This window comes from Vulpes vulpes, chromosome 14 (assembly GCF_048418805.1).
Source record: "Vulpes vulpes isolate BD-2025 chromosome 14, VulVul3, whole genome shotgun sequence".
NCBI lineage: Eukaryota > Metazoa > Chordata > Mammalia > Carnivora > Canidae > Vulpes > Vulpes vulpes.
In genome coordinates, this window is record NC_132793.1 from 105,324,459 (window position 1) to 105,351,054 (window position 26,596).

General features: G+C 58.3%; 1 protein-coding gene across 1 annotated transcript; it reads right to left on the reverse strand.

Annotated features, from left to right (window-relative positions):
• On the reverse strand, positions 1-26,556 carry FAH (fumarylacetoacetate hydrolase). The gene is made up of 14 exons (XM_072737480.1): positions 26,353-26,556; positions 23,316-23,426; positions 22,167-22,288; positions 21,653-21,702; positions 20,297-20,387; positions 17,512-17,609; positions 17,353-17,405; positions 14,458-14,557; positions 13,651-13,781; positions 12,782-12,857; positions 11,005-11,051; positions 8,859-8,960; positions 8,008-8,125; positions 1-250 (listed from the first exon to the last, which is right to left on the reverse strand). Exons 1-14 carry the CDS (start codon positions 26,431-26,433, stop codon positions 171-173), a joined length of 1,260 nt encoding a protein of 419 aa, XP_072593581.1. The 5' UTR covers positions 26,434-26,556; the 3' UTR covers positions 1-170.
• Between the last annotated feature and the right edge of the window lie 40 nt (positions 26,557-26,596).

A 26,596-nucleotide genomic window follows, 5' to 3' on the forward strand; every position in this document is an offset into this window, starting at 1 on the left:
TCACACACGACAGCACAGGGCTCAGCACGTGGACGCCGAGCACTGTGGATTTATTTACCACTAACGAAGAGCCAGGCCCACAGCCACAGAGAGGCCGCTGAGGCTGCTGATGCCGCTGATGCCGCAGGCGGGGGGCGCGGCGCTCCTGATGTTCGGGACCGCCGACAACCTCACGCTGGCGGGAGGGCGGGCAGCACTTTCCCAGCACACTGGCCGAAGCCGACACGGTACCCGTCCCCCTGGCAGTGTCCTGGGGCAGAGAAGGACAGGGTGAGCCACGAGGCTGCCGGGCACACTGGACACCACCCGGGCGGCCTGTGGCTGGGCCCTAGGCGCAAACGATGGCCTGTATTTCAAACAGAAGAATCACTCTCCCCAGAGGCCAAGCGGAGGCCGAGTGGAGGCCAAGCAGAGCCACGGAGGACCACGAGGAGCTCCAGGCACGCTCTGCCGCCCAGGCCCCTCCGAAGCACTGGCTCCGTGGCTTTCCTGACGGGGGTCACCCTCCCCGAGTGGGCTTGGGATCAAAGGCCAGGCCTACTAATTGGCCAGAGGCCACACGGCTGGACTCCCAACCCTGGCCGCTCCACCTGCTGGCCGTGGGTCTCCCCAGAACCCCGTCTCCTCCTCTGTGAAGTGGCTCTGGGGACAGTACCCACAGCGTGGGGCTGAGCTCACGTGCAGGAAACAGGACAGGAGCCCGTCCTTGCCTGGATAGAGCCGGCGCCTGTGGCAGTGGCCACGGGAAATGGTGACCTAAGCCTAGCCCCACGTCTGCAAACAGCAACAGCAGCCTTCTGTTGGGGCCGCCAGTGTGATGCCCATCGCAGAGTAGATGTTCAACACACGTGAGCCTCAGCACCCCGATGCCACCTCCACAGAAGTGGGGGAAGGACCAGGGGAGGGTCTGGCGGGGCCTGTCCAGACCCGGCTAGAGGGGCCGCGCGCGCTCCGGAGAGGCCAGCGTGGAGGAGCTCAGAGGGGGAAGGGAGGAGCCCTGAGCTGGGATTTGAAGGGTGGGTAGGAGTTCACCAGAAGGGCACCAGGTGACCAGCACCGCACAGGAATGGAGGCCCAGGCCAGAGGCAGGTGCTGCCTGAAGCTGCCGTGGGGCCGAGAGCCTGGTTACAGGAGCTCTGATGAGCCGTGGTGTGGAGCTTGAATCTCATCCTGGAGCCCCCCAGGGTCCACTGGGGACTTTCAGGCCAGACGGTGACACATTCCAGCTACAGTTCAGAGAGAGCCTGGGCGGATGGAAACACCCAGAGTTGTGAGTGTCAGACTCCCCAGATCCCCCAGGCCCCGGGCCGCGGAAGCCAGAGCTGGGGATGGGAGGGGGCAGCGCTGGCTCTGGTGACTGAGTGCTCCTGCAGGGCTGCAGGACCCTGAGGTACAGAAAAACACCACCAGACTCCCCTGCCCCCCACCTGCTGGAGAATCCGGGGCTGGGCCCTCTGCTGCCCCATGTGGACACCAGGACACAAGAGTCCACCAGGAAATGTGTCGAAGCGACTAAGAGCAGGAGCATCTTTAAAGGGCCTTCCTCTCCGCAAACACTGACCCGCCAGCCTCCTCCCCTGGCCCCTGCCCCAACCCCAACGCTCAGTCCATCACGGGCCCCTGGCCCTGGAGCAGGACAGCTACCAGTCCCACTAACGCACAGCCTGCTTCCTGGACACAGATCCACGATCCCATCATTTCATTTCCCGACCGGCCACCCCATAGATGAGGCTGGCCACATCCTCCCCATGTCATGGCTGGTACAGCAGGTGGCCTAGATGGCACTTCTCATCCCCAGCGCTAGTGACATCTTGGGCCGGGTGTCACTCACTAGTGAGGGTTCACCATGCACGGCCACCAACCAAGATTCTCTGCGGACGTTGCCAAATGTCCCCTGAGGGGCAGAGCTGTCCAGGGAATGAAAGCAGCTGCAACCCGTGGGGAGCGACCCCAGAGCCTTCCCAAGACCCCATGATGCTGGTTCCAGGTCTAGAGAGGAGCAGCTGGGGGCAGGTGTATCCCCGCAGGGACAGAGGGACCCCAGAGGGCAGGGTCAGCCCCCCACCTCCTACCAACTGTAGAAGTGGACGGTGAAACATACTCCCCTTCTTTGGAGTATGAGCCCTGCATCCTGACCTCACTGGCCCTTCCTGACCCTCTGCCCACCACCCAACTCCATCCCACCCATGCAAATGCGAATCCACAGCTGCAGCCCAGCTGCCTAGCTTCCTGGAATGCCACTCCTGCCAGCGCCTCCCTTTGCAGAGGAACCCCAGGGACCCGGGACCAGCCCCAGGTGGCAGAGCCAGGCTGGAAACCAGGGGTCTCTCTGCCACCAGAGCTTTGGGGAGTCCCAAGCATGTTACACCACTAAACCAAACTAAGGAATTGATTGGGGAAAGCAGATGGGGGAGGCTTGCATTCGTGGGGAGGTGAAGGTGGTGGGCTTTGCATCCCAAGGCAGTCAGGGGCATTCCACCTGCTAACCATGGTTCTGGTCCAAGTACTTAACCCCGCGGGGCCTCCAAGGGCTTTTCTGTAAATCAAAACAGCATTGGGGGAATTCAATGTGGTGATGTGTGTAAAATGATGCGCACGGTTCCTGGCACATGGTAAGTGCACAGTAAACCATCGTGCTGCTGTTGTGCTCATCACGGACCTTTGTATCTTACATAAAGATTATTGCTAAATAGCTTCTGGCTCAGGATGGAGCTCTGATTCCACATTAACTTTCTCCTTCTCTTATTCCTGTGGAAATGGCCCAAGAAATATAAATACCAGGGAAGAGTCTACATCAACAACAGAAGGAAGCAAAACTCCTGAAGAAGATGGGGCTGGAGGGGGTGGGGCGGCGGTGGCAGGAGACACAGAGGGTGAGGAGCCATGGGATACGGCCAGAGGGCAGGTCGGGCAGAGGACCCACGTGCACCAGCACCCGCACTTGGCACTGAGCATAGGAGGCCTCTCTGCCCAAAATGTTGGCCAAGGTGAAAGCACAAGAATAGATGCCACTGGCAGGGCTCACAAGTGTCAGGGAGCCAGTGAGCAAGAGCAGAGAAAAAAGAGACCGATCCTGACTCTCAGGGCTCCACGGGAGTCATGTGGCTCCCCTGATGGGGCTGAGACCCCTTGCACAGCCACCCAGGCCACCGTCTAGGATCCCGGACAAGAGGGCTGCTGCACCCATGCCCTGTCGCTCCCGTCAGCCTTGCACACGGACCCCAGAGCAGGCCAAGGAAGCAGCCACGTTGGGATGGAAAGCAGGTGGACAGACCTGCCTGAAGGCGCCTGCGCGGTGGTTGGGGGTGGGGGCAGCCTCGGGGAACACAGGAGAGATGTTTGAGTACCGTTTCCAAATAACTATGGATCCCGGGGCAGCCCGGGTGGCTCAGTGGCTTAGCGCCACCTTCAGCCCAGGGCGGGATCCTGGAGACCCAGGATCAAGTCCCATGTCAGGCTCCCTGCATGGAGCCTGCTTCTCCCTCTGCCTGTCTCTGCCTCTCTCTCTCTCTCTCTCTCTCGAATAAATAAATAAAATATTAAAACAAACAAAAAAAAACCCACAAATAACTGTGGATGCCAAGGAAAAAGCCACCCCTGAGCACAACTACCAACCCGTCAACCACCAGACAGAGGGTGAGAAACGTCCACGCGGGGAGCTGCGCGAATGTCTGCAGAGCAGACACCTCCTCCAGGTCCCGGGCTGAACGCCAGATGGGCAGAGACGGCAGGCCTGGGGATGGATGGGCGGCATCCAAGTGCTCAGAGTCTTGTTGGAGCTGAGGGTTTACCTGCCTCCTCTCCTGCTGAGCATTGCGTGGTTGGGGGACTTGGAAAGGAGGGTCACGCTGTGTCACAGATGGACAAGGTGACATGATGGTTAAGAGCATGGACCCCCGCAGCGCAGCCACCTGGGGTCAAATCCTGCTCCACCTTTTACTGTCTATGTGACTGTGGGGAGACATGAATCTTCCTGGGCCACGGTTGCCGCATCTGAAATGTGGGTATGAGCAGGGCCCCTGCCCCGTGCGGAATGTGAAGTGTGTGACAGGTAAAGCACCTAGAAGTGTCTGGCCGACGGAATGTGCTGCCCATGTCGGCGCCATCAGGACCTCCGAGCGCCCCGTCACGTTCCTGAGGGTAAGAGACGGATGTGGGGGCAGTCCCCGTGAGGGCAGAGCTGGGAGATGACGAGGTGGCATCTGAGCGGCATCAGCTTGAGCAGGGACCAGGCCACAGGGATGCAGAGTGGCTCCCAGTCCGAGTCAGCGCAGCAGGGCCAGGTGCCCTGCAGGTGGTGGCAGGTGAACCCAGGTCCCACTGCCCACACCACATGCACGCACTCCCTCCTGCCGGAGCCTACAGTGGGGTCTCCCCTGCACCCACTCCCTGCAGTTCCATGAGTCTCTCTTCTTTATCTCTCTATTAACATGCAACCCACACCTCTCCCATGGCCTGACTAACTCTCCGTCCTGGTTCCGGAGATTCCATGAACCTGTTCCCAAGTCCCTCCTCTCTTGCCAACATTCGCTGCTGCAGACCAAGGAACTGCCTTTCCCGAGTGTCTCTGCCTCCATAACTCCTTCCTGAGCAAGGCACGCATGACCACCAGTAAGCGGCCCTCACGGCCTCTCGCATCCTTCTCCCGCCGTGGGTGGCTCATATGCCATGGTCACAGGAGCGGCCTGAGCACCGGGCTCCTCTGCCCCAGCCTGGACCACTGCCCGCCTGAAACAGCCTGGAGGGATGGGGGGGCCCAGGACAGGGACAGGGAGCTGAAGCCAGAATTCCCTCCTCTCCCTTCCCATCTCCCTCCCCAGGCAGAACTTCAGAAAATGCTTCGGGGCTCAATGCTCCAGCACTGAAGGAGGACTGAGGGTCTGCAGCAGAGTCGGTAAGCATCACAGGAACCCTGGAAATAAGACTGGCTCCAGAGAGGACCAGGGCTCCAGAGAGGACCACGGCCAGAGAGGAACATGGCCATGGAGAGAACTGCAGCCACGAAGAAGACCAGGGCCATTGAGAGGACAATGGCCATAGAGAGGATCATGGCCCTGGAGAGGACTGTGACCACAAAGAAGACCAAGGCCACAGAGAGGACCATGGCCAAGGAGAGGATCATGGCCACTGAGAGGGCCATGGCCATGGAGAGGACTGTGGCCACAAAGAAGACCAAGGCCACAGAGAGGACCAAGGCCACTGAGGACCATAGCCACAGGGAGAACCATGGCCACAGACAGGACCAGGGCCATTGAGAGGACCACAACCACAGAGAGGATCATGGCCATGAAGAGAACTGCAGCCACGAAGAAGACCAGGGCCACTGAGAGGACCATGGCCACAAAGAGGATCATGGCCATAAAGAGGACTGTGACCACAAAGATGACTAAGCCACAGAGAAGACCATGGCCAAAGAGAGGACTGTGGCCACAAAGAAGACCAAGCCACAGAGAGGACCATAGCCAAAGAGAGGATCATGGCCACTGAGAGGACCATGGTCACTGAGAGAATCATGGCCATGGAGAGGACTGCGGCCACGAAGAAGATCAGGGCCACAGAGAGGACCATGGCCACTGAGGACCATAACCATAGAGAGAACCATGGTCACGGACAGAACCAGGGCCATTGAGAAGACCATGGCCATGGAGAGGATCATGGCCACTGAGAGGACCATGGCCACTGAAAAGATCATGGCCATGGAGAGGACTGCAGACACAAAGAAGACCAAGGCCACTGAGAGGACCATGTCCACAGAGAGAATCATGACCATGGAAAGGACAACGACCACGGAGAGGACCATGGCCACGAAGAAGACCTGAGCCGTATCCCAGCTCTCCCCAAGTGTGATCCCAGCAGGTAACCCAAGCTCTTTGCTCTGTAAATCGGGGTAACGATTCCTTGCCCAAGGGTTCCTGTGAATGTGAGACAGAGTCAGGGAGGCATATGTGCTACAACGTGGTTGGTCCCTGACAGGTTCTCAATAAACTCAGGGAAACTGGAATTAGGCTGTGACAGGGCTATGGGACCAGCAAGGGCAGTGAGTACTTCCCGACCATTTGGGGTACCCTGTGCTGCAGCCTGAGCTCCGCCTGCCTCTTCTCTATCAGCTCCACTTCACCTCATCAACCAACCACCGCACAAGCCCTACTGTGTGACTGGCACACAGTCAGCCTGCAGAGACGTGCAGGGCCTGGAGCCTGCCCTGTAAGCACCGTGCAATCAGCTGCACAATGACCCCAAAGACCTCAGGCCCTTGGCCCTGGGATCGTGACGGTTTTCCAACAGAGCAGTTTTTGCAGGTGTGAGTTACATTAGGGATCTTAGATGTGGAGATGACCCAGGCGGGCCCTAAATGCCACCGTGAGTGCACGACAGAGACAGCAGGGACAAATCTGCATGAGGACGGCCGAGCAGGCTGGGGTGATGGCTGCCAGGCGACTGACTAGCCAGTGGCAGAGGCCAGAACGGGTCCTCCCCTAGAGCCAACCCTTGGGGTTCAGACATCTGCCCCCCGGGAGAGAATAAGTTTCTGTTGTTTTAAGCCAGCAAGTTTGTGGCCATTTGTTACAGCAGCCCGAGGAAGGAATCCAGGCTCCTAGCTAAGCTAGGGAACAGATGTGCGTAGATGAACCCGAATTCGGTGTTTTAGATGGGCTGCTGCTGTCACCGACTGAGTCTACCTGAGTGACCAAAGGGGACCTGGTGTGGGCTGAGCGAGATTTAAGTCAAAGGCATGCAGGTGTTAGATGGGGCTTAGCGGGCGGAGCAGAATCAGAGGAGCAGCAGGTGCACATTAGACGCAAGAGGCCATAAGGAGTCAGGAGGCAACCTGGAGCAGCAAAGGGACGGGAACACAGCCCTGAAGGGCATCCTCCAGGTGCCCTGCGCAGGATGGACCACAGGGGCCCGGCACAAGCTGGCAGTCCAGGAACGGAGGGGTGGTGGCATGGGGCAGGCAGCTGCAGAGGTGGCGTGACGCTTTAGAAGGATGTCAGCAGGCTGTGAGAGTGGAATGGGGCCAAGGTGCCAGCCCACAGAGTAAACAGTCAGCAGTACCAAGACGGAGCCAGGAAAGCAGGGTGGCAATATGACACTCAGGAGTGGCGTGTGGGTCAGCAGGCCGAGAGCAGACGTAGGGTGTGGGCATGGAGGGCTGGGGCAGGTGTGCATTGCATTCTAAAATGTGTGTCTGGAAAAATCCACAGTGACCACAGGGAAAACAGTCTGTCACCCCATCAGAGGGGTTAGGAGTCAGGGTCCCAGCATAAGCCGCCTGGGCGGGGACCTCGGTTTCAGCACCTGCTGGCGGTAAGACCCCAGGCAAGCAGTTGAACCCTGCCAGGCACTCCCGAAGACCAGACTGTGCATTTGTCCCGTTCACGACTGGGACCCCACAGTGGGACTCCCAGCAGGTGTGCGGGCATGGAGGGGTAAGCCGGCTCCCCTCATCCTCACAGCCACATGAGGGTCAGTTCTGTATCACTGACTCCATTTTAAAAATGAGGAACTTGAGCCTCAGAGAGCTTGATAGCTTGGTGAAGGTCACACGGCCAAGGGGCTCTGGGGCAACTTGGGTCTGACTGTGAAGAGGGCGCTGCTGGCCACCACGGGGCCTTCCCCCGAGTCACACCATACAGCAGCCGGAATGGCCCCCGGAGAGGAGGGGTGCCCTCACCCCCTGAGAACAAGCTGCTGGGACACCTGTCACTGGCTCGGCCGGGTCAGAGGACTCGGGCCTCCACACCGCAAAGCCCAGAACTCCGGGAGCCTGCAGTCACTTTACAGTTTTGCTCAGAAGGGAGACACAGTGGGACTCCCGTGGGCTCTCTGGTCCGGTTCAGAGTCCCTGGTGGCCAAGGCCGGGGGGAAGGTCACGAGGCGCAGACACGGGCCTGGGAATGCCAGCGCGGGGACGAGCTGGACAGATGGCTTCTCGGCCAGCCCGCAGCGCCACGCGGTCATAACAGAAGGAGCGGGACGGAGCCCGCGAGGCCTGGCTGCCCTCACCTGTTATGACGACTTCATCTCCATCCAGCAGAAACCTCCTGGTCTGTCCGTTCCCCAGCTCGATGGCCTTCGTTCCCCTCCACGACAGCTCCAGCATGGAGCCGAAGCTCTCTGGCTCCTTCAGCACAGGAAAGGGAAGAAAGCCTTGCGTGTATTCACATGTTGGTGAGTGTGGCAGCCGCAGACTGGATGCTTAGCAAAGCCTAGGAGCCCTGGGCAGGGACAGGGTGCCGTGCCCCTCAAAGACCCTGCCTCGGTGGGACCTCGGCATGGTGCCCTCCTTGCTTTATTCGGGACTCGGGGAGTGTGGAACCGTGTGCCCGGGTCCCCGCCAGCCCTGGGGGCTGCAGTGTATCCACATGGTGCCATGCCAGACACCCTTCCACTGGGAAGAGATTTCCCATCCACCAAGAGGCTGCGGTCAGGACCTTGCAGGAGGTGCTGGTACACACACCACCCCAAAGCCACAAGCCCCTAAGGTTCTGTGACCCTACCATGGGCTTATGGTGGCATGGGCAGGCACAGCAGTGGCGCCACCTCATTCTGGGGGCTGCCCAGCAAGAGCCAGTGACAGCCAGGCTCCGTGGCCGCTCCCTGATTCCCCCCCACACACACGTCACTCTGACTGTCCCCTATACAGACACATGTGACATCCCATTCTGACAGTGTCTTTAGGTCTGGACCTGGAAGGGAAGCCCCGCATGCATCCCCGCGGGTCAGGGTCCTAGGATACATCCACCCTGGGTGGGAGGTCCCTTGTGGATGACCAGCTGAGGGCCTTTAGGTCTGTGTGTGTTGGGGGGGGGGGTGGCTGGCTACATGGGCAGTGCCCAAGGCAACCAAACACTCACCGGCCCGCTGATGGTTCCAGAAGCCAACAGGTCCCCTGGCCGAAGGTTGCAGCCATTGACGGTGTGGTGGGTCAGCTGCTGGAGCATCGTCCAGTACATGTACTGAGGGCAGGGACATAGAGGGGGACAGGCAAGGTGACTGACCCCAGCCTCCAGGCTAGCAGCTCCCATAGCCGCTTGGGACAGACAGCGTCCCCAGGTGCTCTCCCCACCAGCTTGCCCCCATCGCCCATGGCAACCACAAGCTGTCCTCCTGGGGTCACCCAGGGTCCTCCCCTCCCTCCCAGCCATGCACTGGCTATGACCTCAGCTCCTCTGCTCCTTCAGGCGTCCCTAACCCGCCTTCTCCAGGAAGGCAGATCTTCTCTCTGGCCAGATGCTCAGTCTACAACCTGCTCAGGTGTCCACACTCACATGCTGCCCTGTGACTACCCTTGGGTACTGAGTTGGCACGCTTTAGGACCTCATCACAGCAGAGGCTCCTCGTGGGCCAAGAGCACACTTGCACCGCCCCCCCCCCAGTCCCCACCCATTCCAGCTCCCAGGCCTTTAAGCAGATAGGGGCCACCAGCTAAACGATGCAAACAGGATGTCCAGGCAGGCCCAGGAGTGAAGGAGCAGAAGGTGAGCTCCACCAGGGGAAGAGGAACAAGGACCATGGCCCCCCAAACGCTCAGATGCAGTGCAAACCCACAACGTCTTAGATCTGCTGGTCCTGCAGCTGCATGTCCAAGTGCAGGAAAACTCAGAAATAGGCCCCTTCGAGGAGGCCCCTGATTTCTTAGCCTAAGGAGCCCAGACAGTGTCCAGCTTGAAGGGAGACAGGAAACAGAGCTACACTGATCGAGAGTATGCTCGTGTACCCAGTAAACACATGGAAAGGTGCCCAGCACCAGCAGCATTGTCGTCAGGGAGGCGCACGTGGAAACCACCACCCTCCGAGCAGCAGGGGAAGGCACACAGCAGCCGTGCCGGCCAGGACATGGAGCAGCCAGGCAGCAGGGATGCTGACGTGCTGCTGGGGTGCCCCCTAGGCCAGCAGGGCCCCTCAGGAAGCTGCCTGGAAGTCCTTGTGGGCAGAGTACACAGATAAGATGTGCTCTGTGACTGGCAACTGTACGGATTCACACCCAGTGAAAAGTGCCCGTGTGCCCCAAAGGACGTGTTCTGGGTTGTTTCTAGGGAGTCTATCCTCACCCCCCATGGAAACAACCCATGTGTCCATCAAGAATGGACTAGGGGGCACCTGGGGGCTCAGTGGGTGAAGCGTCTGCCCTTGCCTCAGGTCATGATCTCAGGGTCCTGGGATCGAGTCCCATGTTGGCAGGGGGTTGGTGGCGGGGGGTGGCGCGGGAGCAGGTCCTTGCTCAGCAGGGAGCCTGCTTCTGACTCCCCCTCTGACCTTCCTCCCTGCTTGTGTGCTCTCTCTCTCTCTCTCTCTGTCTCAGATAAATAAATAAAATCTTTAAAAAAAAGAGTGGACTGGGAGAACCAGTGGTGGGACATCTAGAGGCAATAAAGAAATGGCACTACAAACGGCAACATAGCTACGATGTGAGAGCCAAAGAAGCCGCGGGGAACAGCACACACGCTGTATGATTCTGTTTCCACAAAACAGAAGAACAGACCAATTTAATGCATGGCATCTCAGGTTGGGAGGAGGGGGTGGTGACACTGTCCCTGGATAGGGACAGCGATGGGCAGCTGACGCCCTGCAAATCTCCCATTCCCCGACCCGGGTATTGGCCACACAAGAACGTGGATTTTGTGAAAAGCAATTGAGCTGGACACTTATAATTTATGCATTTTCCTCCGTGTGTGGGATGCTTCAATTACAAGCTCAGTTCAAACACAAATAAATCACTGGGACCAATCCAGCCCCTGCCAGGACAGAAGCAGCAGGAGACTGGACCCTTATAGGAACATCTATCATTTCCCCAAGGAAACCTCTGGTCACGTTTCTGCATCTGGAGGAGTCCCTGTGGCCTCATCACCTCTTTAGAAAGGAACAGGGCCACAGAAACTCCAGGCCCAGGCACGGGCCCATCCCCATGTCCCCACATCAGTGCAAACCTCCCGTTCCTTCCCAGACGGCCCTCCGTCTCCCAAGCTTCCAAGAAGCAGCCTGCCCAACTCCCACACTTACCTTAAAATTGGACTTGCATATGGTCGCTGCCTGGCTCATTCCTTCTCCTGTTGGAAACACAAGCAGCATTGACAAAGGACCTTCACTCCATTCATCAAGGACGGGGCGTGGGGAGGGCAGGGGGCACTTAGGTAATGGGTTTGGTGGCTGAGGCTTGCACTCGTCCAAAAGCATTTCATGTACGGAGCCCACAGAACGGTGAGCTCACAGCTCCTCCCGCCCAGAAGTGATGACCGGGAGACGTGCACACGTTGACACCTATAAGCCACCCCCGAGATGTGCAGCGTCCCGCTTTGTGATTCACTGCAGCAGCATTAACTGAACAGCTACTACAGGTAGGGCATAGGCCACTGCTGTTCGCTTCTCAACAGTGCTCACACCGCGACAGCCCTTTACTCCCCCAGGGCACAGGGCCCTGGCGTCCCTCCAACAGCTGCACAGAGCAGGTGTGCTCCTCAGCCCCACACAAGGTCGGCCCTCGAGCCTCCTCCTGCCCACACCCATCACCCGGATCCCAAAAAGGGCTGTCAAAACTGCATTTTCAGGACTGCGGTGTAGTGGGGGTCTTGGAAGCCCTCCCTGCACTCCATGCTCCCCTTCTAGGTCTTTCTACAACTCCGGACACATCTTCTTGATAATCTCTCCCCTTCCCTGACAGGACATTCCTCTGTACATCTCCAGGCAGGCAGAGGAACCTGAGACACAAATGGGCCCCAAAGAGGGTCTGTGCACAGGAGGAGACTAGCCCAGATCCAACGACACTGGGTGCTCCTCTCAGCCTGGCCAGGAGCCCCCTAAAAGACTCGAGGTGAACCTGTTTTCCTCTCTGAGCCTCATTTTGCCACAGCGTAACATGGAAGGACAGGGCCACCACAGATGTCCAGGGGGCACCATGACAGCTCTGAAGCCCCGTCCCCTGGTAGCGTCCCGCCCCCGAGGTGACAGCTCTGAACCCTTCTGCAGGAGGACCACCTCTGTGAAGGGTGGGGACGCTGGAAAAGGCAGCAAGAGCCAGGGCCCCAGGAATGGGAACACCACCATGCTCTTCCTAGGTACTGGTCTGCTCTAGACCTCCATGTGAATCCATCTCGTTAACCCTCACCACCACGGAGTCAAGTCAGGGCCATTACTGTCCCATTGTACAGATGACAACCTGGTGCACAGACGGGCCAGCCGCTTGCCCAGAGCCCAGAGCCAAGCAGGTGTGCGTTGGGCCCCAGCCACCGCCTGCAGGGCCGGGCTCTTTACACTAAGGCTCTAGCAGACCATCAATGGAGCCGAGCTGAGGAGCCTCCAGGGGACGGGGCCTCATCTGCCAGGCTCTCAGGGCTGACCCTGCATGGGGTGTGGGGGCCCAGGTGTGCGGCCCCAGAGCAGAGCCAGGCTTTCCAACAGGCCCCAGATAGAACATGGGGCCCAGGAGCAAGGGGTCGGTGTGTGTGAGTGCAGGCTGGACAGACTGTGTCCGAGGAGCTGGCACGGGGATTCAGGCAGATGGGGGAGGCCCCACCCAGACTCCACACATTCTGGCCCTGAGAGTGGAAAGTGCAGTGACAGGCCACAATGTCCTGCGAGCTCCACCTGGCATCCTCAGGAGCAAAGGGCATCCCGTCCCCTCTCTTCCCTGTGCAAGATCTCCCCGTGGCTCCAGGCAACAGTGAATGACACCCTCTCACTGCCCCCCATCCCCAGGAACTCAGGAGCAATTGGGCAACGGTGTTGGGCCACATGTGCCCCTCCCCCAGGCCTGGGCATGCCCTCCACTCCACGACAATACCTTTCAGGGTGACAGAGAGATTGATGTCGAATGTGTAGGGCTGGCTGTGGCGGAGATACGGCAGGGGCTTGGGGTCCTGTGAGGGCAGAGCACAGCAGTGGGGCCACTGGCAGAGGGCTCTGGCCCGGAACCTGCTCCCCAGGCACAGGGAGAGACATGGGGGCCGGAGCACCCACAGCTCAAGGGTGCAGAGGTCAGATCAGAGACACCCCGGAGAGCCAGCGAGCAGAGCATGGGGGAAGCAGCAGCCAACGGGGACCAGGTGGAGGCAGCCCCACGGCCCGGCCACAGGTCCCCACGGCAGCCCCTGGCAGGGCTACCTGAAGCCAAGACTCGAGTAATCTGGGGTGATTTTAACAGGTATGTTTTTCTTTTTATGATTAACTTGGAGCCTAGTGACACCAGTAGGAATATCAAGTAAAAGAAACAAAGCTTCCTTTTCTAAATATATTGAGTTTAAAAACAGAAACTGCTTTAAAGGAAAACATCAAATAAGTAACAGGCGGTGAGGACCTCGGCAAAGGGCTGAGAGCACTGCAGGCCTGGGGAGACACGGGAGGCAGGGGGAGGACAGGGGAAGAGCAGGGGCTGCCACGGGGCCAGGTGGGAGAGGTCACGCTCTGGGTGGGGGCCAGGACCTCCGTGGCCTGGCTCGAGACTGCATTCTGCCAATCGGGGCCCAGGGGGCGCCACCACACAGGACACAACTCAGGGCGGGGAGGCTGTGCAAGGTGGAGGCACTGGCCAGGACCCCTTCTTTTCCTGCCAGCCGGCTCCCCGGTACAGGGGCATGTGGGGGGCACAGAGCCCTCCCCCAGGTCAGACAGCACGATGCCTGGTGGGCAAGCAGGCGCCGAGAGTATGCTTACCTGCTCCGGGTTGGGCACCACAAAGGGCATGAGGGCATCCATGGGCACCACCCATGGGGAGATGGTGGTGCCAAAACTCTTCCCGAGGAACGGCCCCAGGGGGACATACTCCCACTTCTGAATGTCCCGAGCTGCAAGAGACGGCCGGGCAGGGCTTACAGAGGACGCCCGGCCTTTCCCCAGGGCTCCATCCCCCGCCCCACCCCCACGTCCACCGTCCTGTCCTGCAAGGAGCTCTGGCCTGGCCACCCCGCCCGGGGCGGCGTGCAACAGCATTCAGTGCCAAGGACAGAGTTCCTTTGAGGTCTGTGCCAGGTCACAGCAAAAAGGATGACCAAAGGGCAGGCAGGCATTCCCCAGGAGGGGCTAGAGGCTCATCTTCCCCCGGGTGGGGGGCACAGATGTCCCAGGACTCAGCCGCTGGGACATGGGACTGCTTCAGTTTGTAATCTCAGCTCAGCAACGGAGTGCAATCTCCCTGTGCCTCAGTGCCTCGCCCGGGAAAGGTGACGTCGCCACCCCTAGGAGGGGTTCGGCACGGGGCCCCACACACAAGGGCTCATGAATGTTAGCTGTGATGTCTGCTTTGCCCCTGCTGACCTTAAGAGAAACCCAGAGATCAGAGAGGGGAGGTAACTGGCCCAGGAGCTCCGAGCTGACAAGTCTGCGTGAAACCCCAGCCTCTGACCAGCACCGGACCTGGAGACCATCTGTGGCTTCTGTGACTGTGTCCCCAGCACCCGGGTTCCACCCACGGCAGTGTGCACAGTGAGCCCGACCTCAGCACGCCCACACCCCAATAATTACCGCTCCAGTCGTTCATGAGGACCATTCCAAAAATGTGCTCATGGGCCCTGGAAATGGGGATCGGCTCTCCAAACTTGTTCCCAGGGCCTACAAAGAAAGCCTGGTGTGGGGAAAAGTTGATTAGAATTGGGTGGCTTCTGGGGCGGCAAAGGTCAGGCATTTGCTGACCCAGGACAGGGACCAGGACTGCCACCTGGGTCCCAGGGTCCCAACCAGGCTACGAACCCACTCCAAGTTCTAAATCATGAACTGCACTCAAGCAGACAGATGGCCACCTCCGGAGAGTGGTGAGCGGCACAGGGCCAGCACACCTGGCCTCCTGACAGCCCTGGACTGTGTGCTGGCTCCACTCCCTCCCTCAGCGAGCCCCAGTCCACCCTGCTTTTCCCCTGTACCCCTGCACCCATGCACACACACCCCTGCACACACACATGCTGCATTTCACAATCTCACAGCTACACGAGGCTTATAGAAGACCGAACTATCTGGCTGTGTACTCGTGTCATGAAAAATCTAAAGTCTGCCTCTGTGGGGGCACCTGGGCACCTCCACACCTCCACACCCCCATCCCCCCGCCCCCTCTGCAGAGAAACATCACCAACACAGCGCTCAGGCACCAGCAGAATTCCGAGTCATCGTTGGAGGAAGAAGTTGGCAAAACAGTCATCAGACATACACAATCAGTTGTGACATTTGCAAAACCTGACTCACAGTTTGATTTGTTCTCTGACAGTGTTTAAACACTGCAAATAGGACAGCCCAGGGGGGGCTCAGCAGTTTGGCGCCGCCTTCAGCCCAGGGCCTGATCCTGGAGACCCAGGATCAAGTCCTATGTCCAGCTCCCTGCATGGTCCAACATCTACTGTTGACGTGCGGACACAAAGGCACAAGCGCCAGCTCTGTCCTGTCTGATGCAGGCCATCCACCACCTGCATCTTCTCTGAGGGGCGCACCACCACCGCCTCGTGCCCACGAACACCAGATGATGACAGTACAGCACTCAAGGGGTAACTGAAACAGTGAAAACACCCCCCCCATGGAGGTAGCCTGGGTGCCTCAGCGGTTTAGCGCCACCTTCAGCCCAGGGCCTGATCCTGGAGACCCAGGATAGAGTCCCGCGTTGGGCTCCCTGCATGGAGCCTGCTTCTCCCTCTGCCTGTGTCTCTGCCTCTCTCTCTCTCTGTGTCTCTCATGAATGAGTAAATAAAATCTTTAAAAAAAAAATAAACACTGCAAATATTTTTTATCAAGATATTTAAAAAAAAAAACCCAAGGGCACCAATTTATCTGGAATCTTATCACCATCCAGGACGGGTTGTCTGCTCCCCACCCCACACCTCTCCACACACGGATTTTCTGGCTTTTCCCAGCTTGCTGCCCACCCCAAGGGGAGGGTGGGCATCTGCCCAGCTGCAGGGCCTCTGGAATGGCTGACCTCCCCAGGTCTGCGTGGCACCCTCACTGTGGGGAGGCAGAGGGCTGGCTGTTTGGAAGTGTGCACACATTCCTGCCTCGGGATGGAAGCCCAGGAAACCACGTGGCAGGACCGGAGCTCAGGTGGCCCCACAACCCTTTCTCCTCCACCTGCCACCAAGAGACATCACCTAAAACCACAGGTGCTGATCGTGGGAAGCCACCCGCCACCTGCCTGCCTGCGCTTCCCCCGCAGGCCCGGCTCCACTGCGAACCCTCTGGCCACCCAGCAGAGCTCAATGTCACTGCCCCAGGAATCAGAGTCCTCCTCCCTCCTCCCTCCCATCACTGTCCTCTTGCCTTGGGGGCTGCCCTAAGTTCAGCATACCCCATATAATGCCCTGCAGCATGAGGGGGTCCTCGGGGTGACGGAACTGACGACGAGTGCCAGCGTCCCAGGGCTGAGGCTATGGCAGGTACCGCCACGGGGGATGCTACCTTGGAGGGAGACTGTGTGGAGGGCGTTCGGGATCTCTCCATGTTATTTCTCACAACTGCACATCACTCTACAGTTATCTCAAAATAAAAAGCTTAAAATACCCTGCAGCCCTGGAACAGCCATGGTTCTGAGGTTGCGTGGGCCACGGTGGCAACAGGGCTACAGCATCAATTCCTGCTACCTACAGTCTATCGATAAAGAACATCCACCTGCACACCATCAGTGCTATGGAAGATACCAGGCCTGTATCACCAACCAATACGTGACCTGGTTCTGGGTGTGCTGGGTTAAAGGCACCCTGTCCAACATCTACTGTTGACGTGCGGACACAAAGGCACAAGCGCCAGCTCTGTCCTGTCCGATGCAGGCCATCCACCACCTGCATCTTCTCTGAGGGGCGCACCACCACCGCCTCGTGCCCACGAACACCAGATGATGACAGTACAGCACTCAAGGGGTAACTGAAACAGTGAAAACATCCCCCCATGGAGGCAGCCTGGGTGGCTCAGCGGTTTAGCGCCACCTTCAGCCCAGGGCCTGATCCTAGAGACCCAGGACAGAGTCCCGCGTTGGGCTCCCTGCATGGAGCCTGCTTCTCCCTATGCCTGTGTCTCTGCCTCTCTCTCATTCTGTGTCTCTCATGAATAAATAAATAAAATATTTTTTAAAATCCCCCCAAAAAAGCACAAAGGTGCAAAATAACGTGGCTTTAAATAGTGCAAATAATACTTGTTCACAGCGTGAGCTGGAACAAGAAGGTGGAGCAGGGCCTTGTACAGTCCGGCAGGGAGCACACGTGCTGGGGACTTGGTGCAAGTCCACACATGACCCCTGCGAGCTCTGTCCGCGAAGCCCCTGGTGAACGTTCAGCAAGTTCCCAAACAGGGAGCCCGTGTAAGGATGGACCGTCCCCCCCACCGCGGCCACCCTCTCGGGGGCACTGCTGCTCCAGACACCTGCACAGGGACCAAGACCCAGCTTACCATTTCCAGCTCCATGTCCAAGAGCTTGCAGGCGCCATAGACAGGAGGCTTAGCTGGAAGAGACCAGGAGAGAGGCTGTGGTGGGCGCCAGGCCACAGAACTGGCCGCATGGCTGCACAGAGCAGGGACCAGGGAGGCCTGGGCGCCAGGGCCACTTACAGTCATCGGGGCTCATCTGTCCCATGGGCCTGCGGATCGGAGTGCCGGACACCACGACAGAGGAGGCACGGCCATGGTAGCCCACTGGCAAGTGCAGCCTGAGACAGAAGGCGGAGGGACGTCCAACAGTTACACGATGCAAAATAAATCTCCATTTTAAAAATTATAAACAAAAAAGGGAGCCCACATGTATATGCATGGTTCAAAACCAAAAGGTATTCCAAAGTGTGTGTCCCACAGACACATGGATAAGCAAAGTGAGGCTGGCACATGCCGTGGACAGTGACCACCCAGCAAGCATGAACCCGGGGGGAGAATGCCAGCCCACGCCACACGGCGGGTGAGCCTTAACACCACACTGGCCTGTCTCAGAGACCCAGACAGTTCCACACTCAAAGAGAGGGGTGGTTCCTAGAGCCACAGCAGGGGGCCTGGGGAGCTTCAGCTGTGCGACATGAGCAAGTTCTGGAGGTGGATGGTAGTGAGTGTCCTCAGGGCCACAGAAGCTGACACTCGCCCATGGTTCTTCCATCCTGGTCTCCAGTGCCAGCACCACCGGACATGGGCACGTTAACAGCTGCCGTGCACACACGGCGCTCAGAGCCAGCTGGCAGCACCCACACCCTGAGCTGCAGGTGCCAGTGGCCAGCACCCTGCAAACTCAGCCGGGCTCACGGAGAGCAGCGTCCAGGGCTCGGCCTGGGTCACCCAGGCCTGTCAGATGGCAAAGCCCTTCTGCTTGCTCCGAGGTCTCCCTCCCCGCCATCCTGGGACCCTGGCCTGGCCCATGAGGTTCAGAACACAGGAGCTGCAGGGCTGCAGGAACAATGCCAAGAGCTCTGTCTCCAGGACAGAAGAGCGGCAGAGGAGTCAAATAGGAAAGTGCACCCCAATATCAAAATGTGATTTAAAATAGCACAGTGCTGGGGCGCCAGGGTGGCTCAGCAGTTGAGCGTCTGCTTTCAGCCCAGGGCGTGATCCTGGAGGCCCGGGATCAAGTCCCACATTGGGCTCCCTACATGGAGCCTGCTTCTCCCTCTGCCTATGTCTCTCTCTGCCCCCCGCCCCCCCGTGTCTCATGAATAAATAAATAAAATCTTTAAAAAATAAAAATAAAATAGCACAGCGCGGTGGGAATGGATGACCCAACAATCTGGGCCCCGAGCATAGGTGACAGCATCATAAGGTGACAAACAGAGACGATAAATGTCTGCACAAGTCAGACCTGGTGGTAGGTCCCCCAAAAAAGACCTTATGGAAAAAGGTCTTGAGATGAGGTCATCCTGGATCACCCAGGGGGGCCCTAAATCCAGTGACAGGTCAGGCCCGGGGTCACCTGCAGCCTCCATAAATTTCTGCCACTGGATTAGAGCAGCCTTATGGCAGTCCAGGAGCAAACACGAACCTGTACGTCCCATCCTACATAGTGGGGAGTCCCAAGGTGGGGCACATATCTAAATCTGCACAGAGTCACGTGACTGTAAGCGCTAGGAGCAAAGCACAGAGACTATCCCCAAACTCTCGGGCAGGAAAAAGCCTCAGGATGACATGAAAGCAAATATCATTTTAAAAAAAAATGACGTGTTTGACTTTATAAAAGCGTTGAGTTTCTGTATTAAGAAAGTGAGCAAAGAGACACTGCACTGGGAGAAAATATTTACCGTGTGTGACAGCAAAGGGTTCATTTCTACCACACACAAAACATTCTTTCAGAATAATAAGGCGGCAGGGATTGCATAGAAAAGCTGGCAGAGAGAAGGCCTGGATGCGGGTGAAAGAGTCTCGGAAACAGACAAGCGCTCCGCCCTGGGAGAAGGGACTCAGAGGTGGGCGCAGGGAGGGAGAGCGTGGCTTCATCACCAGACACACACACCCCTTATACTAAAGGATATCTGCAGGGTGAAAAAGGCACCTCGATTGGCCCCCTCACAGCAAACGTCCCGAGAGGAGCCCCTTTGTTCGCACCTACAGACAGCAACGCCTGGTTCCCCTACTAGGCCCGGAGCCTGCATGGGACCAGGGTCCGCTCTCTGCAAGCACCTGCACTCCCAGGCCCACCCACCTTGCCCTGCCACCTTGGTCTGGTTGCTTCACTATCTCCTTCCCCATCTGGACTTTGACACACAGCTTCCTGCCTACGCGTGGTTGGTAGAACCGGCCTGGGGTGCACACCTGCCACCACGCTCTCAGTACACGCCACATCCAGAGGGCAACATGGACCAAAGGGGCAAGGATCTGGGCCCTGTGCTCCCTGCGGGGCGTGGCCTTGATCTGGAGTTAGGAGACACCTCTGGGCCTGTCTGTCCTCTGGCAGGTCAACCCTTCTCAGCCTGTTTCCCCTCCCATGAAATGGGGCTAACAACCCCAGCTCTGGAGACCCCACCAGCTAGTGTGTGGATCACACAAACAAACAGGGCTCAGGCTGTGGGCTGGCTACACTTTGAGGGGTGGGCTGGCTACACTTTGAGGGATAAAGAATGTGGGCATGCTTGATGATTTTCGGGCATCGCAAAGTTCCAAGTATGGAGAAGGCATGTCAATAGAGTAATAACACAGGGCTCCCAAATGAAGGAGCCTAGGAGGACCTACGCCCCCGGGGAAGGATCTTCAGCTGGCGTTCTCTAGACAAAGGGGCTGAGGGGCTGAGGAGCCAAGGGGCTGAGGGGTGGGGTCCCTCTGTGTCCAGAAGTAGTGGCATCACAGGCATGGGGTCCCCTCTCCAGTCTCTTTACCATGAGCAGGACTATATAGCTCCTGGGAAATGCGCTGCTGGAAATAGACGTACCAATTTGGCATCAGTGCATTCTCCTTGCCCCGGAACATGATCCCGACATTGGTGGCATGCTGCCGGGAGGAGTAGAAGTCCGTGTAGTCACCTGCAGAGACACAGAGATCCCGGCGGTGGCCAGTAGCCCAGGACACGGACCGTCTCCAAGCCCGGGACCAGCCAGGTCAGGAGGAGGAGGCAGGCGTGCAGGCTTCCCTTCAGCCCCACCCCATGAGTGCACCCCAACAGCGCCGTCCAAGGTTTTGCTAGAAATGCAACACGAGGGAACCTCATTCACAATCTGTTCTTAGAGCTCTCCTCCGAGAAACAAGGAACAAGGAGCCAAGACAGCCTGAGATAGACAATGGCCACTCCACCCCTTCCTGGGCTTCTCACGTCACCACCCACAACCCAGGGCTCTGCTCCCCACGCCTTTGCTTGAGCGCCGTCTGCCACCTGCATGGCTTCTCGCCTCCACTGTCTGAGTCCAAATCCTGGAAACATTTGGAAGCCCCTTCCCCCCCATTCTCTCTGGCAGGACTGGTCCAGGAGGAAGAGGAGGGTAAGAGGAAGAGGTAGAGGAGGACAAAAGAGAAGAGGGGGAGGAGGAGGAGAGAGAGGAGGGGAGCAGGGGGAGAGGGAGGAGGAGCAGCAGCAACCAAGGGGTGTCAGGCTCTGACCACATGCAGCGTGACCTAGCTCTGTGCTCTGTGCGCTTCAGCTGCTCTAACCCTCCGACCTGAGGATGGGGTAAGTTGTGATTCACGTACCTGTCCTCTGGAAGGGCATTCTCCACCAGGAAGGCCTCCTGGGACAGTGCTAGGATTCAGGGCAGACCCAACACAAGGTCTGCCAGGGCCCCGCAGCCCAGGGTTCTGGAAGCTTCCAGAACACAGATGCCTAGACAAACCCAGTGGGTGGGCCCAGGGGCTGGGAGACCAAGGTGGAAAGCCTCCTCTGCTTCAGCTAAGGGACTTGGCACATTTGCAACTTGCTGGTTGAAACTTCCATCAGACTCCCTGCAGAGGGCTCACGCTGTTGCTCTCAGACTCTTGTCTGTGGGACTCAGACTCTTGGATGAGCTGGGAGCACTACCTGCGGCCTCCGGGACACAGTGAGTTGCTGCCAAGGGAGCCAGTGGCCATCTGCAAATCTTGGCAGGTACCAGCCACCCGGCAAGGGCTCTGGCTTTCAGATGGGCCTGGGTCAGTGAAGGGGACGGGGTAAAGCCCAGAAGTCTTCCCCGTGCCATCGTTCTCCCCGACTCCCCCAACCCCCCCGCCAACAGGCAGCAAGGCCTGCAGCGTCCGGCCAGCCATCTGGGCCCACTGAACTGCTCCACTGAGCTGCTCTGGGGACAGGGACCACACTCACCTATGATAGCCGGCAGGTGCATCACAGCAGAAGCCTGATCGGTGAACGCACTGCAACACAGAACCGGGGGCTTCAAGGTCAAGCACGAAGTGGGGTCCCTGCTCTGGACACTCACTGCAGGCTCAGCCCAAACCAGCCCTGGAATCCTGCTCAGAGCCTGTGGCCAGCACCCCCAGACTGGCCTAGGACCAGGGCTCGGCTACAACAGCCCACCCTAGGGAGGGCATCCGCCCACAAGAGCCACGATGCCTCCTATTTTCCCCTCTAGAAAATGAGCCACATTATTTCTTCTCTGGAAACCAGACGCAGATGTGGAACATACTGATGAAGAAAGGAGTGTGCAGGGGGCTGGACCCAGCTAGGACCCTCCAGTCCAGGCACACGGGTCGTCCCAGTCGGCCCAGAGCCCTGCCACCAACACCTGCCCAGGCAGGGGCTGGACGAGGCAGAGGCTGTCAACCTGATCACCCCACCGTCCCCAACTCCCGCCTGCCGACATCCGCAGGCCCCTCACCGTCTCCGAAGCTCCGTGTCGTCTCGGAGCCTGGCATGGTTAGCGGACAGCAAGTTCTGCAAGAATGTTCTTGCTTCCTTCCAGGCGGCGTGGCCCAGGCCCATGAAGCTGTTGAGAGCTGGCTACCCCGGAACAGAGAGAGCAGATCACACACGGAAAAGCCCAGGAAGAGAGGCCGGCCACCTTCAGGGTCCCCCACTCTCAGGACTTTTGTCCTTAGCTTCCCCAGCTGCCCCTGGAACTGGGGAAAGGGATCATCCCCCACCCCCCAACCTTGTGGGTTTACACACGAACGGCAAAGCCCGGGAGCCACTATCTGGGGCAAAGCCCCGCGACCACCTGGCCTGGGGTGCAGCTGAGGGGGGCTGCATTCCTGCCACGGAAGCACACGCTCTGTCTGCAGGGAACTAGTCCACGTGGACCCCTCCACTGGCCTCATGAGGTTTCTCAGCCATGGAGGTGTGACAAAAGGAGCAGTGTGCATTCTGAGGGCTCTAATACTTGTAGCCGTGTGACATGGAGAATCGCCGCTTATTTCAGAGGAGATCCCAACCAAGTAACGAGGATCCGATTCCTGTGCCAGAGGGTCATTGCGAGGATGGGATGAGAGACGTGCGTGAAACTCTTGGCACACAGGAGGTGCGGAACAAACACCATCCTCCCTCCTGAGCCATGGAGCGGGAGGCGTGCATCAAAGCCCCTGACCATTGATGGGGCCAGAGAGTCTCATCCATCCCACAGGGACATGGACCTCAGGCTGACTCCTCCCACCTGCTGGGAACACGGAAGGCTTCTGTGCATGTGAGCCGTCCGCTCCTCCCTGGCTGTGTCTACAGACCCCAAGGGCCAGCACCCACTCAGCTCGGTGGGGGAATGTATAGCAATTATTGGAAAGCCTCATCCAGAGACCCCTGGGAAGGGCCCGGCACTGTAGAGACAGACATCCTTCCCACCTAGGAACCCATGGGAGCTGCCCCCAGGCTGTGGGCTACCAGCCTGTCCCAAAACAACCCAGCCTGACCCAGGTAATATTTCTGAGACCTCCAGAGGCACTATCTCTTATCTGGAACAGAAGGAAAAGAGCTTCATCCTGGTGGCATGTGCAACAAATGCCCCTGAGATCCAGGACCTGCCATCCCCGTGTCCTACCTGATTGAACACATCCTGGTGTTTGGAGAGGATGGGCCCAGTGAAGAGGTGCTTAATGACACTGAGGTCCAGGATCTGGTCCCCAATGGCCACGCCAATCCTCTGTCTTGGCTGGGAGGGAGACAGAACAGTCAACAGGGAGGGGAGCCTTGGCCAGGCTTGGTTCTTCACCCAAAAGATCTGTCTAGTTAAGAGCCCATGGTCTCCCTTTGATGGTCCTCTAAGGAGAGGGATTAAGGAACTGCATCCTGAGTGCCGGACCCCAGCTCCCTGTCTCCCAGTGAACCAAGATCGCCCCAGTGATCTCTGCCCCGGCAGAATCTGGAACCCTCTTTTTTTTTTTAAGATTTTATTTATTTACTCGTGACAGACAGAGACATAGGCAGAAGGAGAGGGAGAAGCAGGCTCCCTCTGGGGAGCACGATGCAGGACTTGATCCCAGGATCCCGGGATCACGACCTGAACCAAAGGCAGATGCTCAACCACTGAGCTACCCAGGTGTCCCTGGAACCCTTTCTATTTCTCGGACAAGAAAAAAACCATGTTCAATGAATGGGAGATAAATCCCCTGGAGAGGGGAAGATGCAAGTGGCCTAGTCTAAGCCCCGTATTGAGGCAACGTCCCCAGAGAAGCTCCTCAGCTACTGCTTACATGCTTCTGCTGGTGAGGAGCTCCCTATCTCACCAAGCAGCTGGATTATTTCCCAGGACTACTGTAGGCCTTCCTGGGGGAATTTCTGTGCACGGCAGAACAGAGAGCACCCCAGGCCCAATGTGAAGACCAGGGGCTTGGATGAATGAGGCCTACTATGGCTCAAACAGCGGAGAGCTCAGGTTACCAGGGAGCATGAAGCCAAGCTGCTTAGAACATGCAGGGAAGTTCCTTCCCACAACATAAAATCCCAGCTTCAGCCCAGACTATGAAGGTGTCTCAAGTATTTGGCAAGGTCTGGCCTTTGTTCCATGACCCTGAGCTTTTCTGGTCAACAAAGAACCAGAGAGCATGTCTGTAGACCTGACCTCCGGGAGCCCCGTCCTGAGCCGAGATGCCACCTCTCCCGAGGGACCAGCATAACCCTTTCAGTTCCAGAGCCTAGATGTGGGTAACAGGCTGGCCTTCTCCCTGTGGCTGCTCATTTCAGCAGGCTGATAGGAGGTGGATACCTCCCCATGTACATCAGGCCCCGGGACTCTAACAACTTGGCCATCAGCTGCAGATGACCACAGTGTCCTATCTCCGAAGCCACCACTCCTGTCCTCACAGAGAAAGCCTCCTACATTCTACCAATCTATGAGTACTCCGAGATGGAGGGAGGGGGGTCTCGTGTGTCTTTGATCTCCAGCCCCCATCCCCCAAAGTCTGGCCCAAGTTGGGGTTCTTAACCAATCCCTGTGTAAGAGTATGAACGAGGTAATGACTACATTAATTCACTACTGTTCCACCCAAATTATGAAGAGCTGGCCACTGGGGCAGAGGAGGGGAGGCTGTGCCCTGGCAGCCAGACCAGCCCTGAGAGGGAACATCAACCCTGGAACATCCACTGAGAGCAGGGACCGCTTCAGACGAGACCCCTACTCCCTGTGAACATGCTGAGCCTTCTGGAATGCCAGTGGGGCAGTGTGCTTTTCAGAGGGCCATGGGAAGGGGCCCGTCCCCCAGGCCTCCTTGGTGGCTGTCCCTGCACATTCTAACATGGCAACAGCAGGGGCCCGAGGTCCAAAGGCCACCAGCCACCCTCCAAAGGGCATTCACTCTCGAGTCCTTGAGAAGGTAAGTCAGAGCAAGTCACCAGCTTTCTGTGCCCCCGGGAAAGGTGAGGACATCCCGCTGAGGGCAAGTGGGAGGGCGGTGGGCAGAGTGTGGTTGGCTAACACAGGTCAAGGGTTAACCTGCCTCATTGTATTCCCGTCCTACCAGGGAACAGTGTTAACTTTCCACATCCTTGCAATGTTTGCTCAGTCCTGGCCATTGTGAAAGCACACATTGGCTCTAGCAGACCAGGGCATTTGCTGCAGGGAGGCCCACAGAAGGCCGGCCACATGGTGTCAAAGGTCCACCAGGGGGAAAGGGGCTGACTGCCAGCAGCTTCATTTAGTAAATATTTTCTGAACACCGTAAGCAGATTCTGGGGATCTAGGGTTTACAGAGCTGAATCCAGAGGTCACCTTTAGGGTTGGAAGCAAAAAATACCATGAATATATCCAAGGGAATCTGCCGTCCCCACCCAGGGATCTTCTTACATATTTGTTGATAAACCTCCAGTTTTCAGATTTCTTTCTACCAATCAGGCCATACTTACTAAGGGAGAACTCCTTTCTCTGTCCAAAGGGCTTCTTCTGGTCAGCAAGGGAAGGCCAGGGGGCCCACCCTGTAAGCTGAAAGAATTCTAGCTGGAGGCAAATTCGCTTGATTTCTTCCAGCCAGGTGGCCAGCAAAGGTGCTCATCCCTTTACTAAGCTACTAAAAATGTTGAGGTCCCCAACATTTCGTGGGTCCTAGGGTTAGGGTATAATAGCCTGCAGGAGGAAGAAGCAGCCACCACATGGTGGTTTGGGGGTTGAAAACAAACCCCAGTAACTCGGAGTAAGCAGTGAGAACAGGCGCTTCAACTCCTGGGTAGCAATAATCGTCTTGCTCTGCTTGCCTGGGAGGGACACTTGTGGATCCTAATTTCCCATCTAATCCCACACAAACACGCACATCCTGTGCACATCTAGAAAGTTACCAGGCCAGATTCAGGCCCACAGACACCCAGCACCAGAGGCTCCTCAACAGATAGTGCCAAAGCCTCCCTCCACCCCCATCCCACTCCCCCTCCCCCCGCCCCCCCCCCCCCCGTGACCACAGGGCGCATGGCAGAGGGCTGGGGGGGCAGGTCCAGTAGGGAAACCGCAGCCCCCAGTGACCCCCGGGGGCCCCGCGGGCCGCGTCCAGCAGGGGAGCCACGGGCCGGCGTCCCGCGTGGTCAGGCCCCGGCCACAGGCTGCAGGTCGGGGCACCCCCCGCCCCGCCCAGAGGCCAAGCGAAGCAGCTCACGTTGCCTGGGGTGGAGAAGACGCCGTAGGGCAGGTTGTGGATGGGGAAGTCCGAATCCTCGGCCACCGCGACGAAGGACATGCTGGCCAGCGACGGGCAGGGCCGGCTGCGCGCCACTGGGCCCGGCAGGACCGCGCCCCGCGTGCTGCGACCGCAGACCTCGCGACCCCGCGGCTCCAGGCCGGCCCCGCCCCTGAGGTCCGCCCCCCGGCTCCGCCCCCGCGACCCTACAGCTCCACCCCGG